At 42.1% G+C, this 20879-nt stretch overlaps 1 protein-coding gene across 1 annotated transcript in view; it reads right to left on the bottom strand.

Moving 5' to 3' along the window:
* LOC135210810 (ADP-ribosylation factor-binding protein GGA3-like) overlaps window positions 1-20879 on the bottom strand; it is a 76181-nt gene that overhangs the window by 38664 nt on the left and 16638 nt on the right. The window contains exons 3-4 of the mRNA XM_064243678.1: window positions 7760-7993; window positions 5418-5627 (exon numbers count right to left, since the gene is read on the bottom strand). Of these exons, the coding sequence (XP_064099748.1) occupies window positions 5418-5627; window positions 7760-7993 (444 nt within the window). The remainder of the gene's footprint in view (window positions 1-5417; window positions 5628-7759; window positions 7994-20879) is intronic.

Below are 20879 nucleotides of genomic sequence, written 5' to 3'. Positions count from 1 at the left end.
AGATCGTTTTGGAGTGATCTGGCTCTTCCCGGGAGAAGAACTCCTTTCCCGAGAAGGGAGCGCCGGAACATTAGCACTCCTATACGAAGAGTGAGGCTCCTGTCTGTCGGCAACACTCTTGTGCCTACTAGACTCTTGTTGTCTAGGATTCGTCGGGTTCGTGGCGCTTGCTAGGTCTCCTGGCGTCCTGATTACAGGGCGCTTGAAAAGATCCCCGCATCCTGATTCCTGACGCTTAACAGGGCTCTTGGCGCCCTAACACTTGACGCCTAACGTACTCCTGGCGTCCTGTTTTCTGGGCGGTCCTAAAAAAAACTCCTGGCGCCCTGACTCCTGACGCCCTTGACTCCTGGCGCCCTGACTCCTGGCGCCCTGACTCCTGGCGCCCTGACTCTGGCGACTCCATGGCGTCCTGGCTCATAGCGTCCTGATTCCTGCCTTCTAGCAGAATCCTGACGTCCTGAATCCAGCGTTCTAAGAGGCTCTTGACGTCCTTTCTTGCGTCTTGCTGCCTCTTTGCGCCTGTCTGGCTCCTGGTCCTGAAGACCCAAGGGATCCTGATACCTAAATCGGTTTTCCGGTTCCTTGTACCTAAACCGATCGAGACTTCTGCTCGATGCGCTGTGTCTAAGAGGGCGCTTCGGGGAAGCCAGCCTATAGGGCGAAAGGGCTCTTCTCTCAGGAGAACAACTCCTATCCGACGAGTCCCTTGACGAAGGCGATAAACGCCCTGGAGATCGTGAGAGTTCTCTCCTATACGAAGAAGGACGCTTAGCGGAAACTCTTAACAGGGAGCGAGACATCCTTCCTCCTTGTAGAGTCCTTAGCAAAAGAGCCTACGAGCGACGCTAACTGCTCTTGCAGATTAACCAAAAACTTCTTGGTCGGATCCTGAAGAGCAGGCTCCTCTTGTCTAGTCCTCTTAGGTCCCGAAGGCCGAATCCTCGGGAAAACGCTCTGGGCTGGAGTCAGCAGCGTCTCCTTTAGGCGCCTTCCAGGCTCTCTTCAAAGGGCGCGAACGGAGGCCGAACTCCATCCTCGTTTAGGGAGAGGAAGAGTCTGAGGCCGAAAAACACTCCTTTAGGACGCCTTTTTCTGCGGCAATCCGAGGCAGCCTGGGACTTAACAACAGGATCTGCCGAAGGGACGCCTGACCGTTGGGGATGTTCTGCATCCTCCCTGCGGCTTTCGACATTCCTCCTCCCCTGGTCCTGGGAGTTTTGGAAGAGGTCTAGGCCTAGGAGCAATGAGGAACCGGTCAGACGCCCCCTCCACTGCACTGGGGACACTGCACAAGTCACTATCACCACTCTTACCTTGGTTTAGAGCTCGTAGCTGAGCTTGAAGTTTCTTAATTGAAGCTTTTACATTTTCCCTCTCTGATGAAGAATCTTTGGATTCAGAACAGGGAGAAGCAGCTGAGGCTAAGGGAAAATTGTTAGATGGAGAGTTAATTTCTTGTTCTAAGGAGCAAGATCTACTAGATGACCTAGCTGAAGCCTTCCTCACTCTATCTCTCTCAAGCTTCCTAACATATGATGATAATTCCTTCCATTCAAGCTCCGTAGGTTCTCGCATTCCACAACAGGTGTTAATAAAAGAACATTCATTCTCTGCATTTAGCGCAAATACTATGCGGATCTAATGCCGATTTAGGCAGCCTAAACCTTACAGTCTTCCCTACTGCAAACTCTAAACATAGGTGAAGCCTTAGCGTCAGACATCGTGAAAGAGTAGTCAAAACCAAAGTCGAAAAACAGTACAATAAGCGTATGCCAAGCCAGAGAAAAAACAGAATACGTCACCAAAAAACCAATCCAAATTCTCGGCAAACGAGTTGAAATCCAAGATGGAGGAACGAACAATAGGTGTTGTCCGTTCAACCCGACAGAGAAATTATGGCTTAGAAAACGGGAATAGTTTCCAGACCCGCCACCCACGGCGGAAATGGGAATGGGGATCACCTGACCTACCTGTCGCGTGTTGCCGCGGAGTTTGAAATTCTGTCGGGACGACCGAGTCTATAGCTAAGTATATATCTGCTGGGTAAGTTACTTGTACAAAATTCAGTTTTAGGTCTCTTTTACACTTATCGGGCCAATGCCTTGACTCACTCAATTGGCCCGGACTCACTCAGTTTAAAATTTTCACCTGTTATTCAATAATAAACCCATCCGCAGAACCCAACATGCTTCTAAAAATGGGGCTCAGTTGTTTCACTGATACAGTAGTACCTCGAGATACGAAATTAATCCGTTACGAGGCGCCTTTCGTATCATGAGGTTTTCGTATCTTGGACCACATTTTACATGTAAAATGGCTAATCCGTTCATAGCCCTCCAAAAACACCCCAGTAAATTTCATAATAAAGCTAAATTGACCTATAAACAATGAAATACTACAACAATTTGGACCATTCAATACCTAAATTAATAAAAAAATGCAAAATATACCCTGTAAATAAAGTGTATATTAGTGTACATGGTAACAAGAAATATACTGTACGTAAAATGTGGAACTTACCTTTCGAGTGAGGCTACGTACATACGTAACTATCCAAGGAAGATTGCTTCTGCCTACTTTTCACAATATTCCTGTGTGAGCCTTTTCGGGGGGTGTCTTCTACAAATGATTGCACTTTATGAAAAGCGGCTTAAATTTCTGCCGTTTTTTTCTTTTGTACATATGTACGTACGTACACTTTAAAAAATATACGTACACAATTCCTGTGTGAGCCTTTTCGGGGGTCTTCTACAAATGATTGCACTTTATAAACAAAAGCGGCTTTAATTTCTGCCGTTTTTTTTTTTTCTTTTTTGTTTTTTAACTTTTTTTTTTTTTTTTTTTTTTTTTTTTACAGAATTTCAACTTCTGTTTTTTATCACTTGGTTCTTTCTTTGCACCTCATGACTCTGTTGCCAACGCCCTGGTGTCCATCAAAACCCTGTTCAACCAAATGCTCTCTCTGCAACTGATTGGGGTACTGAATGTTCGGCTGCTGACCTTCAACATAAACTGAAGTGCCTTGATTATACGTACTGGTATGCATGTTGTAAATGATTGGTCTACACCCTCTGTTCAGCAGGGAGTGGATATTCTACCAACCTTGCAGTTTCCAGTAATCCCATGAGAAAGACCTTGATCACTTATCCCATGTGAGACATCTTGGTCACTTTTTTTTTTTAAATACGTATACATTGACGATCCCGAAAACGAATACCGCATGCGTACTATAGCAATGCTGGTACCGAGGGGCTGAAGCACGCCACCACGTATACATAGTAGATGCATGATGGGAGGGACGCTGGCCAATAGGAGAGAAGGATTTCATGGACACGACTAGCATCAGGAACCAATGGGAGAGCAGGAGGATGGTGGCGAGTCTACTAGTACTAAGATGGCGGCGCGCGGTGTGATTTTCAAAATTGTTATCCGGGCGAATCTCGGACTTTCAGAAACCTTTCGTATCTTGAAAACTTTTCGTATGTAGAGCCGTTAAATTTTTCGTATTGGCTTTCGTATCTCGAGTTTTTCGTAAGTTGAGCCTTTCGTATCTCGAGGTACTACTGTATATAGAAATCAATACCTGGTAATGTTGCAGCCAAAATATAGAAGCAACTTAGGCTTCCCTGAATTTAATAATCTACCACTTGACACATAGACAGCATAAATCATTACAAATTCGTAAAATTTAGTAATAGCACATTAATGACATGAGAATATAACAAAAGATCAAAGAACCTACGGTGTAACTAACCTTCCCTCGATTCCTTGATACACATTAAGGAACTAAGGAATTACGCATTCATTGGCTTAGCCTTTGCATATCATCATCATCCTTACAGGTTTTATGTAAATGTAAGCCTCTTTAGTACATGGGCTCTTATCTTGGGGGGCTTGACAAGAACTTATGGGATCCATAGCACTGTTACAAATTATACACTTCAAAATATGGTTAGGAATTAGAAATCCATCAAATTAGATAATTATAAGTGTCAAGTTTGTCATAAATTTAGTTCTTATAAAGCAAAGGTGTTCTCATCAACATTTTATTTATTTATTTGATCTTATTTTACCTTTATTTATTGGGCGGTTGGGGTGTGGAATTTTGTAGAAAAAAGAAAGGGAGCCACATGAAGGTTGAGGATTCATGAAGGGAGGAATGAAGTGAAAAAGGCTGAAAACAACTGTTTAGTATGACAGTCAACTTCAGGATATTGAAAAAGATGATATTTTTAAAATGAAATGAAGTTTTATAATATACTTACCTAGTAATTGCTTAGTTAACAATTATATATAAAACAAAATTAACCAGCTCTGACAGCATCACCTTAACCAAATTTAAAAAGTACATACAAAAGCCAAAAAAATCCTTTTCTATATTTTTCACATACCAAGAATAGTAATAAATAATCAGTCTCTCTTTTTAATCACCCACTCCAAAGAATAGCTAGAATCTGAATCTGAAAAAGAACTTCTGAAAACAATAAATAAAAGGGTCAAATCAGTAGTACATCATATATCTATATATATATAATATATATATATATATATATATATATATATATATATATATATATATTATATATCTATATATCTATATATATATATATATATATATATACATATATATATATATATATAATATATATATATATATATATACTATATATATATATATACTATATGATATATGATATATATATAATATATATAATATATATATATATATATATATATATATTATATATATATATCTATATAGTATATATATATATATATATATATATATATAGATATATATATATATATATATATATATATCATATCTATATATATATATATATATATATATATATATATATATCTATATATTCTATATATCTTATATATCTATATATATATTATATACTATATATATACAAGCTGTCTTTTTTATGAGTATGCCTTTGATGCAAGCTGATTTGGTCACTGAAGATTCATTCTGTAACATGGTAGTTGACTTGTGGCAGGTGAGTGAGAAGGTGGAGACTCAACGCAGTTACCAAACTGCCAATCATCAATTTTTACTTCAGCAAGCAGGAAAGAACACAGCCATTGCATATTGAGGTATGACTATGATAAAAAACTTTATTTGACTTAAAAATCTAGATTTGTTCCAAAGAGGATACATACACTCATTTTTTTTTATATGGAAAGTGAAAATAATAAGAAGGAATCTCTAACTACAAAGAAGGAATTCATAAACAAACAAAATCACGAAGAGATTAGGAATAAGTAGGATTTTAAAATGAAAGAGAAAAAGATAAAGAAGTGAAGAGCTCAAAAAAAAACTGGTGAAAGGGGAAAAGGGCTGGTACTTCAAAAATGGAGACTCAAAAACCAGTAGTCACTTGTCTTTATGTATAACTACTTACCTCAACTATCCTACGACTAGTCCTTTCCATTCTTCTTTCATCTTCTTTGACCATTGATTTAATCAAGGCATTTGCCTTGTGAAGATCATCAGGATTCTTAGATTTCAGGAGTTTCTTCAACAACAAAGACTTCTCCTCATCTTCAAACACTGCATTTGTCCTGGAACGTGGTTCTGGCACGCTGGGAGCACCTATATAACTTGGATCTTCCTACACAGTGGAAGAACAACTTTAGTAACTGCATATTTTGTGAACCAAGTAACATTCTGAATTGCTACAGTAATGCTAAAACTCTTTAAGCAATGGCATTTTACATTTAGCCATGCACACCAGTAACGATACCAAAAAACTACAAGGAAGCCAAAAGGTGTTTAGTAGTATTTCAATGAATCCCTTTCTTATTTAAGCAAACCTAAAATAGCACAATTTTTACACGCATATCAATAAACTTAGAACTATACAGCACATTTGTCCCAAAAATACAATTTTCTTATTTAACTTGAGCTCATCACACACTGAAGCTCAATTAAACATGAATACTCATCTCATTGTAGACAAAAAGTATCTTGAACCCCCAACTCATGTATAACCTTCAGGGTGAGCCCCTGGCCCTAACAAACCAAGTCCTTCAGTACCTTAGCAAGCACAAAAGCTAATTATCAGTTTTTGATATACTAATAGATGAATTACAATCAATCCATCATAAATATGCAAATAAGAGGGGGTGAAAAGTGGCTACTAATTCCTTAAATTTAAATAGGTCTACATTTGTAGGGAACTAATATTTTGAAATGTAAACGGAACTTTAACCCTTAATGGACAGATATACTCACATGAGTGGTAATAACAGATTTTGGGTGGTTGACAAATTTACTCATGGTCACTAACAATATTAAAGGCCATCAAGTTGGGGGAATCGGGCAGGGAAAAGGTACCATTACGCCTATAGCCCATAAATTTACTAATGGCAACTTTTTGACTGGTTCAGATAAAGCTCTGGATAAAGTGGATGCCTCATAACAGAGTTAGATGTGTACTTGACTTCAAGGAGAGATGTAATGCATCTTACTTTATATTTGCTCATAAATATATCCAGGGGTTGCCGTTGCCTTTAGTTCTTTTCTTTTATGATAGTATGTCAGTTGTAACTGTAATTTTGCAAAGAAAAGTGGAAAGAAATATTAGAAAAAGCATGTATAATCGAAAAGTAACTGCATCTTCGATCTCATTAAATTTACATAAATATTTTACAACAAATATGCTCAAAATTTGTTACTGATTTTAGTTATTACTTGTTTTGAAATTGAATGAGTTGTAATTATGATTTTACAAAATAAAATAATTTATTTGTATTAGAAAAAACATGTATAATTTGTTAACATTTACAATTGTCTTGTAAAAGAAGCACCACAAGGGGTTATAAATAGTAGTCATTTTCAACTTATCACAGAAGGTAGGGAAAATTTTATTGAATTTTTTTCTTACACGTGCATTTTCATATCTTCCTCTTTCCATTGATGTGTTTTTTTTTAAATTGGCCAACATCAAAGTTTACCTGGCCTGGGGAGCTGCATAATGGATTTTTACCCTGGCTCTTAGGGATTAATTAATAATTAATTAATAATAATACCCAAGACAGTTGTACAGCTGATAGCAGTTCCTTACAAGAAATGGACTATAGGAATATCCAGCCTCTTTTATTACGCTTATTTTGAGTTGAGACTTGGGATGGAGGTGAAACAAGTAAGGGTGATAGATAAGTACCTCTGCTTTCAAGTAGGACAATCTTTTATTCATTAAGCAACAGACTGTTCTGGCTAAGGGTTTCAAAGGATACAAATGTGAGCAAATATATGATTGATGGATATATGATATGTTGAAATAATTATCCTTGAAAGCAAACTGTCTTTGCTTCTGACAAAATAGACAATTCAGTGTCATTAACAATGACAACAATAGCTAGCAAACATCACTGTTACTGTAAAGAAAACCTTACTTTGGAAACACACATTTAATATGGGTGAAGTAAAGCTTCTTGTTAAAAGCGGCCACAGTTGTTGTGGCTGCATGTAGTGTGATGGCTCAATGTTTATAAAAACTTTAGCCCACTACCTAATCCCAAGTCAAAGTCTGTAAGCTTTCGTAATATATATTGTATCTTTTGAATGCTTGTCCCCTTCTCATGTAAGTTTACATCCGACAATTATAGTTTCATTCCTCTGATCAATTTAATATTATTGTATTGTTTTCTATAAATTTTCCAGTTTTCTTATCAACTGCATATGCCTATAAAATCTAGAAATTTGTCTTGTAACAAAAATAATTTGAGAATGGAAACTTACCTTTATTACACCTTGCTTTTTTAGCATGTTATAGGCTTCTAGAATTTTGGGTTCATCTTTGAGGTCAATTGTCCAAGTAAAAAGAAGTTCAACAACCCTGGTTTTAACCAGCACATGCGTGTGATTACCAAGGTATTTAGGGGAAACCAGTTTAATCATTTCGTTCAAAAAACGAAATTTTCCAATTTCAGCATGAAATCCTGGACCACAGTTATTCACACATGCCTGCAAAACCTGAAAAAATGAAAAACAAAATATGAAAATCCAAACAATACCATGATGATTAATTTATACTTTAACTAAAGTTTCCTGGTCATATGCGTGCCCCTTGCAAGCAAAGTTAGTCAGAGGTGCCAAAACCTGACTGCACTGACTGTGTCACTTTTCCTCGAGTTTATTAAGCCATTAACCTTCTTGGGCTTGGCTCAGTCATTTTGTTAAGTCATTAAACTTCTTGGGCTTCACTTAGCTACTTTCATATTTTGTGAATTATTAGCAAGAATGATCTGGTAATAAGACTAATCGCATACAGAGATCAAGGGAGTCTGAGTCTATTTATACTTCCAAGGCTGTCTCAACTTTCCTTTGCAGGTTCTCTCCTACTACTACTGGACAAAATCAACTACGTTACCAATTAAAAACACACCCTTGATGTAATTACAGTACACCTTGGTTATCAAAATCTTGCTAGAAATTTTTCACATTAAAAACAAGTTTCACTGAAGGTCCATGTTTTGTGTGAATGCCATGATACAAAGATGACAGAATTCTGTGTAACTGCAGTAACTCCTGCATTACCTAGATAAATCGCAGTTTAGAGCTAGGTCCTTTTTGTAATGTATATAACCTGCATTCATTCACAACTCAATTCCTGTTACTGTATACTAAAGAATGAACTTTGCTTGAGAATTAATTTTCTTAGTTCATTATATATCTGTGATGACTGAATACCCCTTTTGTTATGTTGTAGTTTTTCAAATTATTCCCTATTAGGATTTACTCCCTACAACTATATTACTGTCCTGTTTTACAACCTAGATCGTTGCTGAAAATACTATGCATATACTTGGTTATAAATTTAAAACATGCACAGAAGCAAGATATTCGAAGCACATGTCTGATCAAGGAGTTTCCTAATGTCCACTAGCAGACATAAATGGCTCTGTGCAAAATTAATAGCAAACTAACAAATGTGTAAATCATATTTATTGTCTTCAAATCTTGAAGGCATGATCTTACATAACCACAAGCAGCAAAAAAATTGGTAAGTCAACATGAACAACTCATGAGACAGATTTAGTATTGTAGCAAAACAAAGAAATTTTAGCAATGACATCACTACATAACACAACCTGCTTTACTAATATTACGCATCAGAAAAACTACCATGCAAATATATGAAAAAGAGAGAGAGAGAGAGAGAGAGAGAGAGAGAGAGAGAGAGAGAGAGAGAGAGAGAGAGAGAGAGAGAGAGAGAGAGAGCAATTTATATTCTGAGAAGACAGTACTCCATAATGCATCTGGTGACTAAACCACAAGATGGTTTTATCATCATCAAACCACTTAAAACTGAATCATTGTACTGCTGTACTGATTAACTAGAAAATGCAAGTTTCAAACAAAATCATTCAAACCTTCCATATATATGTCATGACATAGAAGCCCAGAGTTGAATGTCAAGAGAAAGAAATACTAAAATTAACCATGCAAACCTTTAATGAAAACAAACAGCATAAATTACTGCATCCTGCTTCAGTAGAAAGCACAAACATATTGCCACCAAAAGTGCTGCATGTTTTATAGTGCAAATGTTTGGTATCACATTTAAAAGTTTTTTTTTTTTTTTTTTTTTTTTTTTTTTTTTTTTTTTTTGTTTTTTTTTTTTTTTTTTTTTTTTTTTTTACAAATGTGAATAACATTGTGTCCTCTACATGCAATTATAAATGATGATGATCCTTGGATTCTCTACATGCAATTATAAATGATGATGATACTTGAATTCTCTAACTGGTAGGTAACGACAGATTTAAAAATTAATGGCTCCACAAGGTGTTTCCCTTAGCAATTCTCAACAACCATTTTGGAATGAGGCTGTCAGACCCAAGACCATACCCACTAAGGCTATAATGTACCGCAGTGAACCAAATCCCAGATACCTTATTCACTTCCTCAGTCAACAGAGCCATAACAAGTTTAATTAATGTAACATGCCTTAATCCTTCTGCCTCTCAGAAATTCAAACAAGTTTCTCATTAGAGGTGAATATTATGAAAAATGATATTGTTATGATACAATAAAGTTTTATACATACTTACCTGGCAGATATATACTTATAGCTATTTGACTCCGTCGTCCGACAGAAATTCGAATTTCGCGCACACGCTACCTGTAGGTCAGGTGATCTACTTACCTGCCGCTGGGTGGCAGGACTAGGAACCATCCCCATGCCTGTTTCTATATATTTTTCTATACGCCTGTCTCCTGTGGGGAGGTAGGTGGGAGGGTGTATAATTTTGTATATATCTGCCAGGTAAGTATGTATAAAAATGATATTGTAATGATACAATTAAGTTTGTTCATACTTACCTGGCAGATATATATATAGCTGTATTTTTCCGAATCCGACAGAAATTTAAACACTTAAGACACACGCAGTGGGAGTCAGGTGGTTAGTACCCATTCCCGCCGCTGGGAGGCGGGTATCAGGAATCATTCCCATTTTCTATTCATAATTTTTTATTTCCACTGTCTCCTGAGGGGAGGTGGGTGGGTACTTGATTATATATATCTGCCAGGTAAGTATGAACAAACTTAATTGTATCATTACAATATCATTTTGTTCATGAAACTTACCTGTCAGATATATATATAGCTGAATCCCACCTTTGGTGGTGGGAGTAGACAGAATAGAAGATTTTAGGAAACATATATATGCAGATAATTGATATCTTGATTCCTTACCTGTTAGCATAGCTGACTTCGTGGTTACTGCCGCGTAAGTCTGCTTGTGCTACTAGAGTTGCCAGCGAGTAAGAGACCTATATAGCTGTAGTGCTCCAGATGATCTGTCAACAGGGGCGAGACCACGACGTGACTAGGACCATTGACCATACAAATGAGGGCAACGAAGTAAAAACCAAACCACCTGGCGTAGCCTACAAAAAGTATCCCACATAGACTAAGCTAATGGAAGGGAGATCCGCCGCAGGCGGTCAACCCCACAACCATAACACAAGTTAAAAACTCCCCTAAACCATTAAAGGATAGGATGAGCGCTACCTCCTGCCCCCAAAAACAGTGTCTGCAGCGACGTATGGTCCGAGGCGAGTAACAATTTTCGTATGTTGCTTTCACCTCCCGCAGGTAGTGTGAAGCGAACACCGAATTGCTTCGCCAATAAGTGGCGCCCAAAATATCTTTGATTGCCATGTTTTGTGAAAAGCCACCGAAGTAGCAATCTCCCTCAAACTCGTGGGCTTTCACTTTCAGAAGCTCCATGTCACTTTCACTACACTTTTCATGGGCTTCCTTAACCGTACTTCTTAAGAAGACGCCAGTGCATTCTTCGACATCGGAAGATCTGGTTTTTTCACAGAGACACCACAAGTTCTCCGAAGAACCTCTGCATGCTCTGGTTCTCTGCAAATAAAACTTGAGAGCCCTGACAGGACACAGGACTCTCTCAGCTTCAGGTCCCACTAGCTCCGACAACCCCTTGATCTCGAACGTCCTCGGCCAAGGGTTGGAAGGGTTCTCGTTCTTTGCTAAGAACGTAGGACTTAAGGAACAAACTGCACTATGATCCTTGAACCCAATATGCTTGCTTATGACTTGAATTTCGCTAACCCTCTTCGCCGTCGCCAGAGCGGTTAGGAAAATGGTCTTCTTAGTAAGATTCCTAAGCGAGGCTAAATGGAGCGGTTCAAATTGACTCGACATGAGAAACTTCAGTACCACGTCTAAGTTCCACGATGGTACTTTAGGTTGGAGAACTTTCACAGTCTCAATGATCTAATGAGATCATGAATGTCTCTATCATTCGCTAAGTCGAGTCCTCTATGTCTGAAGACCACAGAAGCACGCTTCTGTAGCCTTTAATCGTGGGAACGGCTAGTTTCGCTTCTTTCTTAAGGTGAAGAAGGAAATCTGCTATCTGCTCAGAGGTTGAGGTGGAGGAAATGCCCTTCCTTCTGCACCAACTTCTAAAGACAGCCCACTTTGATTGGTAAAACTGCGATTGAGGAGGCCTCCTTGCGGTGGCAATCGCCGTTGCCACAGGTCTTGAAAAACCCCTCGCTCTGGCCAACTTCTTGATAGTCTGAACGCAGTCAGACTCAGAGCGGGGGAGGTTTTTTTGGTACCTCTCGAAGTGGGGCTGTCTGAGTAGATCTTTCCTTAGGGCAGAGTCCTCGGAAAGTCTACTAGGAAGGACATCACTCCGTGAACCAGTCGGCCGCTGGCCAGAAGGGGGCGATGAGGGTCATTCTCGCTCCTTCTGATGCAGCGAACTTCCTCATTACTTCCCCGAGGATTATTTTGAATGGGGGAAAAGCATATAAAAGTCTAGTCCCGACCAATTCCACAGCAGGGCGTCTACTGCCACTGCTCCCGGGTCCAGAATTCTGGGGGAGCAATACAGCGGAAGTCTCTTCGTTCGGGAAGTTGCGAAAACGTCCACATGAGGACGTCCCCACAGCTTCCATAGCGCCTGGCATACTTCCTGATGAAGGGTCCATTCCGTCGGCAGAAGCTGTCCTTGCCGCTGAGAAGATCCGCTCGCACGTTTTTCACGCCTGACACAAACCTTGTCAGAATCGTGACGTTTTTGCGACTTCGCCCAAATCAGGATATTCTTCGCGATGACGAACAGAGAATGAGAGTGAGTTCCCCCCTGTTTCCTGAGGTATGCCAAGGCTGTGGTGTTGTCCGAGTTTGTCTGAACCACTTTGCTGGAGACTTCCTCCTCGAAGAACCTTAGAGCAAGGTAAACCGCTGAGAGTTCTTTTAGATTGATGTGCCAGGACACCTGTTCCCCTCTCCAGGTGCCTGACACTTCTCTCCCATCCCAGTGTTGCTCCCCAACCCGTGGAGGACGCGTCGGAGAACAACACTAGGTCGGGGTTCCGAAGCTTGAGCGAAAGTCCTTCCGCAAGCTTCTTTGGATCCAACCACCATTTGAGGTGCTTTTTCACTTCTTCCGTCAAAAACAAGACCTCTTCTAGATCCTGTTTGCGTGACCAATTGCTTGAGAGGAAGAACTGAAGTGGTCGGAGGTGCAACCTTCCCAGAGAAACAAACTTCTCCAGTGAGGAAATGGTCCCAAGCAGACTCATCCATTCTCTCACCGAGCATGTTTCCTTCCCTAGAAAGGCCGACACTTTGTCCAGGCATTGAAGTTGTCGCCCCTGGACGGAAAAGCCCGAAAGCCACTGAGTCCATCTGAATCCCCGATAAGACTAAGGATTGAGAAGGAGTCAGATGCGACTTCTCGAGATTCACCAGAAGTCCCAGGGACCTCGCTAACGACAGAGTCGTGTGAAGGTCCTTCAGACACCTGTCTTGCGATGAGGCTCGAAATAAGCCAGTCGTCTAGGTAGAGAGAGATCCTTATTTCCGCAAGATGGAGCCACCTCGCCACGTTCTTCATAAGAACGGTGAACACCATCGGCGCCGTGCTGAGAACCGAAGCAGAGTGCCCTGAATTGGAAAATCTTCCCTTTCAGGACAAACCGCAGGTATTTCTTGATCGGGGATGGAGGGGACGTGAAAGTATGCGTCCTGAAATGGGGTCTAACAAAGGGGAAAGACCAAAACTAAAAAGAAAAAAAACCGAGACCTCCAATCCCCGGTCTTAAAGCTGCAAGCACGGATTGAGGTGTCTCCATCTTGAACTTCTGCTTGGTAACGAAGCGATTTAGACTGCTGACATCCAGAACGGGGCGCCACCCCCCTGACTGCTTCGGCACTAGGAACAGACGGTTGTAAAACCCCGGAGAACTCCGGTCGAAGACCTGTTCCACTGCCTGCTTCTCGATCATTTGATCTAGATCGTGAAGCACTTTCTGCTTTTCTCCCTGATATGACGGAGACAAATCCTTTGGTGTCGAAGACAGCGGGGGTAACATCAGGAAAGGAATTCTGTACCCCTTCTTGACGATGTCCAGAGACCAAGCGTCGGCACCTCTCTCTTCCCAAGCTTTCGCGAAATGTAGAAGCCTGGCTCCTACCGGTGTCTGAAGGACTTCCCTCTCACTTCTTGCTCTTGGAAGGAGCGGGAGTCTTTGCCTCTGAAAGGGACCTCTTCCTCGAGGGGCTGGCTTCGAGGAAGAAGCGGATCGAAAGGGCTTCGATTTCTTCAAAGCAGAGGACCCAGAAGACGAAGAAGTAGTAGGCTTCCTAGAAGACTGTGCCAGAAGGTCTTGAGTTGCTTTCTCCTGGAGACTGGCAGCTATGTCCTTTTACATAGACTGGGGGAAGAGATGTTCTGAGAAAGGAGCGAAAAGAAGATCCGCTTTTTGCGCTGGTGAGACCGACTTTGCAGTAAAATTGCAAAAAATTGCAAAAAAGTGCTCTTTTCTTAAGCAGTCCCGTGCTGAAATGAGCAGCCAATTCCTCAGAACCATCCCTGACGGCCTTGTCCATGCAAGACAATACACTGGACAGCTCCCCCAGACTGATGGAATCAGAACTCCTGGACCTCGGCATCCAATACTCCCAGGGCACCCAGTCAAAGGAAAATTAAAGACCTCTAGTGTCCTGAAGAGGCCTTTAAGGTGAAAGTCTAACTCGCTATGTGTCCACGAGACCTTCGAGGAAGACAAAAAAGATCTTCTGGTGGCGTCTACAATGCTACCAAAGTCTCCTTGAGCTGAGGCTGGAAGCTTAACTCCGACGTTTTCTCCCGTCTCATACCACATACCAGCTTTGCCACCGAGTCTTGAAGGTGGTAAAGCGAAAGAAGTCTTGCCATGAGCTTTCCTCTTTTCCATCCAATCATGGACCTTTCTAAAAGCTTGCTTCGTTAGAAAGCGACTTCTTCATTCTCACAAAGCCCGAGATCTTAGCAGCTTTGGAAGACGAAAACTGAGAGGGAGGAGTACGTGGAGCTTCAGGTTGGAAAGTGTCTGCAAAGACTGACTGTAGTAAACGAGTCAAAACCTTGTAGTCCGTCGAAACTGGAGCCAACTGCTGTTCTTCGTCCACTTCGACGAAAGCGTCACTAATTTCCTCTTCAGACACTGGAGAAGTCGGAGGAAGTAAAGAAGAGTCCCGAGCTTTCTCAAAAGAGAAAGAACGGCGAACAGGAAGAGTTTCCCGCCTCCGCTTGTGCTTGCGGAAGTGGAAAACTGACGTCCGTAGGCGCGGGTTTGGCGTCGAAACCAATCTACTGGCGCCGACAGAAGCGCGCTCAAACGCCGCAGGTGTACACCTGGCGTCCACTTGTGCGCGCTGAGCGTCCACTGGGTGCGCGGCCGAGCGTCCCCTGAAATGCGCGCCGAGCCTCCACTTATAGCGCGCCGAGCGTCCCTAAAACTCGCTGAGCGTCCAATGGCGCTCGCGAAACTTGCACCGAGTCACGTTCGGCGTCCACTAAAGCGCGTTTGACTTTCACAGAAGCGCGCTCGGCATCTAAAGAAACTCGCTTCTTATCCACAAGTTTCGTAGCAGCGGAAACAACCGCTTCACGAGAGCGAGAAACGAATTTCTCGCCTCCTCTAGAAAGTTGCTGGGGAGCAGAACGAACTCTAGAGGGAGACTCAAACGGAGAGAGAGACGAGCGAGGAGAGGGAGAGGGAGAACGCCTCGACCTCTTCACAGGAAGATTGTCATCCTTCTTACGGCGACGTGGAACAGTCTCTCTCGAAGGAAAAACCTCTCGAAGTTGCTGCTGAAGAGACTGGAGAATCTTGCTTGTAGGTGAAGCCTCCTTTTCTGGGGAGGGGCTGATCCTGTGAGCAGGAGAGTGGCGAGGGGACGCCTTCTTGCTACTCCCAGGAACCGCCACTTCACGAACACCTTAGAGCGACTGCGGCGCTCGAAAAGAAAACATCTAGGGAAGACTCCGCCTCCGAATAATCCTTACGCTTCTTCTGCGGATGGAAAAGAAAACAGCAAACGCACTATCAGGCGACGAGCAAAGTTCCGGAGAACAACTTGGACGTGAAGCGTCGAACGCGAGCCGTCCTTTTCAGCGGACGTGATGCGGTATGAGAGCTCCACCCCTTGCGCAGGGAGGAAGCTTCAGAAGAAGAAAAGCACTCCTTGAGAAGACGTGCACGCGCACCGCTCCTTGGCAGTCTGGGTAGGTTCGTCAGAAGCTGCCGAAGGCACGCCAGATCGGTGGGGGTTCCTCGTAACCCTCCTTCGACTTTCGACATGCTCTCTCCCCGTAATCTGGGAGTCAAGCAGAGGTCTAGGTCTAGAGGCGGAATGAGGCCGATCTGACGCACCCTCCACTACACAAGGGGCACTTTCACTGCACTTCTCTTCACTTTTGCTCATCCAGAGCTAACACTTTGATTCTAAGTTACGAATCGATTCAAGAATTAGCATAATGTATTACCTTCTACCGACACTGTCAGGGGCCGGAGGCAACACTACAGGGGTAGGAGCATAATCTACAGAAGGAGGGTTAGCAGGAGAATAATTTAAATCTTGCCTACCTGAAACACTCCTGGAGGAAGACCTCCTTAACCTATCTCGCTCAAGTTTCTTAAGATAGGTTTCATACGCCTTCCATTCCGACTCTGTTAGTCTTTCCACACTCCTTACAACGACTTTCAAACGTACATTCATTCCCCTGCAAACTTTACAAACAGAATGTGGGTCTACTGAAGCTTTCAGTAGCCTACCTCTACATTCAGACATGGAACAAAATCTAGCGCTAGCAGAACTAGACCCTGACATCTTGATCAAAGAAAAATCAATACCAAATTCAAATCAAACCAAAGTCAACGTGTGCCAAGCCACCGATCCAATTCAGATACCAAAGAAAAACCAAAAGGGATACTCAAGTAGCTAGTAAGTTTCCAAAATCTGGACGGAGGTGCTGCAAACAGGTGTTTCCAGCACCGGCGACAGAAAAATTATGATAGAAATGGAATGATTCCTGATACCCGCCTCCCAGCGGCGGGAATGGGTACTAACCACCTGACTCCCACTGCGTGTGTCGTAAGTGTTTAAATTTCTGTCGGATTTGGAAAAATACAGCTATATATATATCTGACAGGTAAGTTTCATGAACAAACTTTATTGTATCATAACAATATCATTTTTATACATTTAACTTACCTGTCAGATATATACTTAGCTGATTCACACCATTGGAGGTGGGAAAGAGACAGCTAAATATAGAATCAAACAGGAATCACAACTATCGTTGTAGGTAATAAATAAATAAAACCTTGGTTCCTACCTGTTTAGACTGAAGACTTCATGAATACAATCCAGGAGTCTAGACAGTCTCAAGAGCCTCAGCGAGATATTGATCTATGGCTAAGAGTTCTTGTGGTTCTGCCAAAGGGGTCTTACCCGCTTACTTGGTAGATCCTGGAAGGACTACGTCAATGGGTGCTTATCCACTTACTTGACAAGACCTTATACAAGGAGCACAACATCGATCCCGATCACCTCAACCTATCCATGTTAGTTCTAAGATTGCAAGAAGTTATCCCCTAACCTCTTGCAAACGACCACAAACTCGAAACACAAACATTCGTACAGTAAAGTACAAAAAATAAAAATAAAATTTAAAAAAAAAATGTTTGTACAATCTATTCAGTAAGACGTCTCTTGATTCCCCCCACTGATCCAAGCTCGGACGTCCGTACGCCAGCAAGCATACTAATCAGCAGAAAAAACCAACAACTCGTCTCACAAGGTAGATCTATGTACTATCAAAAAAAATTTTTAACAAATACAAATTTTTTCTAAGGATCGTTATGTGCTCCCAGCCCCAGCACTGTATCGGCTGATACAAAGGACCCAGAGAGAAACACTTTTCATATGTTACTTTAACGTCCTTGAGATAGTGCGATGCGAACACTGAATTACACCTCCAGTAAGTCGCATCCACAATGTCTTTTAAAGACATGTTCTTCTGAAATGCTAATGAAGTGGCTACCGCTCTAACCTCATGAGCCTTCACTCGGAGAGTCCTGAAAGAGTCTTCAGTGCAGTCATTATGAGCATCCGTAATAATGCTCCTCACAAAGAATGCTAATGCATTTTTTGACATGGGTCTACTAGGATCCCTAACTGCGCACCACAGGCTTTGTTTACATCCGTTTAGTTCATTCTTCTTCTTTAAATAGAACTTCAAAGCTCTAACGGACATAAAGATCTTTCTAATTCCTCTCCCTACTAGATTTGAAAGTCCTTTAACTTCAAAACTCTTTGGCCAGGGTTTAGAGGGGTTCTCGTTCTTAGCCAGAAACAGTCTGGAAAGAACAAATTGCCACATCGCTCTTAAATCCTACTCGAGAATCTAGAGCGTGTATTTCACTAATTCTCTTCGCAGTCGCTAACGACAACAAGAAAATACATTTTCTCGTTAGATCTCTAAACGACGCGTTGAGAGGAGGTTCAAATCTACTAGATGATAGAAATCTCAAAACTACATCTAGGTTCCAGTTCGGAGTGCGAGGAGAAAAGGTTTTGAGGTTTCAAAAGATCTAATAAGATCGTGGAGGTCTTTATCTTCTGCAATTCTCAAACCTCTGTTTCGAAATATGGCCGAAAGCATACTTCGATAACCTTTAATGGTAGAAACTGATAATTTTGATTCTTCCCTAAGGAAAATCAAGAAATCAGCTATGTTGGTCACAGAGGTATCGGAATGAGGACAGTTTATTCTTCTTACACCATCTTCTAAATACATCCCATTTTGATTGGTAGACCGAATAGTTGAAGATCTCCGGGCCCTAGCAATTACTTTTGAAGCTTTGCTTGAAAAGCCTCTCGCTCTGACAAGTCTTTCGATAGTCGAAGGCAGTCAGAGCGAGAGCGGGGAGGTTTGTGATGGACCTCTCGAAATGGGGTTGTTTGAGAAGATCTCTCCTGTGTGGAAGAGATCTTGGGAAGTCCACTGTCCATTCCTGTACCTCTGTGAACCAATCTTGAGACGGCCAAAAGGGAGCGATGAGTGTTAGTCTCGTCCCTCTTGATGCCGCAAACTTTCTTAACACCACTCCTAACATTTTGAAGGGGGGAAATGCGTAGGCATCTAGGCCTGACCAGTCCAGTAGCATGGCGTCCACCGCTATCGCTCTCGGGTCTTCCACTAAGGAGCAAAAGTTCTCTATCCTTCTGGATAGGTAGGTGGCGAATAGGTCTATATGTGGACTGCCCCACAGGGACCACAGAGCTTGACACACCTGAATGTGAAGGGTCCATTCTGTGGGGAGAACTTGGTTTAACTGCTTAGCCTGTCTGCTCTGATGTTCTTCTCTCCTTTCACGAATCTTGTGAGAAGAGTCACTTTCTTTTCTTTTGCCCAATACAACAGCTCTTTGTTATATGGAACAGAGAAAGAGAGTGAGTTCCCCCTTGTTTCTTGATATAGGCCAACGCTGTGGTGTTGTCCGAGTTGACCTGTACCACTTGACCTAACTGTGTCTCGAAGGCTTTTAGAGCTAGAAGAACTGCATAAGATTCTTTGGAGTTTATATGCCAGTTTAGCTGATCCTTCCTCCATTGGCCTGATATTTCTTTTGTCCCTAGAGTCGCTCCCCATCCCTTCTCTGAAGCGTCTGAGAACAAGATTAGGTTTGGGTTCCGAACTTCTAGAGACAAGCCCTCGTTCTTTTCTAAGGGAAAAATCCACCACTTCAGATGATTCTTTACTTCCAGAGGAATACTGAAAGTGTCCGAAAGCTGTCCGTTCTTCCAACTCCAAATTCTTCTTAAGAAGAATTGAAGAGGGCGAAGGTGGAGTCTTCCTAGCGAAATGAACTGTTCTAGTGAGGAAAGGGTTCCCAGAAGACTTAACCACATCCCTCACCGTACTCCGTTCTTTCTCTAGGAAGCTCGAGATTTTTGTAATCCCACCCCCGAGCAATCCTTTCCTGGGACGGAAAAGCCCGAAAACCCGAGAATCCATCCGAATCCCCAAATAGACTAAGTTCTGACTGGGGATCATCTGCGATTTCTCGAGGTTCACGAGTAATCCTAACGTCTTTGCTAGGTTCAAAGTAGACTGTAGGTCCTCCAAACACCGTTTCTCTGACTTGGCCTGGATTAGCCAATCGTCGAGATACATTGAGATGCGTATCCCTTCTAAATGAAGCCATTTGGCCACGTTCCGCATCAGATACGTAAATACCTGAGGGGCGTCGATAGGCCGAAGCACAAGGCCCTGAATTGGAAGATTTGTCCTTGAACAACAAATCTTAGATATTTTCTTGACGATGGGTGAATCGGAACATGAAAGTAAGCATCCTGAAGGTCCAGGATACCATCCAATCTCCTGACGTAGGGAAGACAGAACTGAAGCTGAAGTCTCCATGGAGAACTTCTTTTTCTCCACGTACCTGTTCAGGACGCTTACATCTAGGACGGTCTCCATCCCCCCGAAGCCTTTGGAACCAAGAAAAGGCGGTTGTAAAACCCCGGGGAGGGAGAAAGGATCTTGCACTAGCTCTATAGCATTCTTGTCCCTCATCGACACCACCGTCTGAAGGAGAGTCTCGTTCAGTCCAGGGTCCTTGTAACTCGTCGACAAATCCTTTGGAGATGTTGCCAAAGGAGGTCTGTCTACGAAGGGAATGATGTACCCCTTCTGTAGGACAGACAGAGTCCAGGGATCTGCTTCTCTTACGGACCAGGCATCCAGAAAGTATTGAAGTCTGGCCCCTACCTGTGCTTGGAGGACATGGCTGCTATTTGCTCTTTTTAAAAGAGCGAAGGAAGACCTCCCTCGCTTGTCGAAGGGTCTTCTCTCCGAAGTTGATCGAGTTGAAGGGGCTCCACGAAAGGGCACCACTGGAGTCCGAGCCACCTTCTTCTGAGTCTTAACTGCAGGTCTACTTTTCTTTGTAGATTGTACAAGAAGGTCCTGCGTAGCCTTTTCCGACAAGGATCTCGCAACATCCTTCACTAAAGATGAAGGAAACAGATGTTC

The sequence above is a fragment of the Macrobrachium nipponense genome, chromosome 4 (assembly GCF_015104395.2).
Source record: "Macrobrachium nipponense isolate FS-2020 chromosome 4, ASM1510439v2, whole genome shotgun sequence".
NCBI classification, from domain to species: Eukaryota; Metazoa; Arthropoda; class Malacostraca; order Decapoda; family Palaemonidae; genus Macrobrachium; species Macrobrachium nipponense.
The sequence above is the reverse complement of the archived record's forward strand: the minus strand, read 5'-3'. Positions and strand labels throughout refer to the sequence as shown.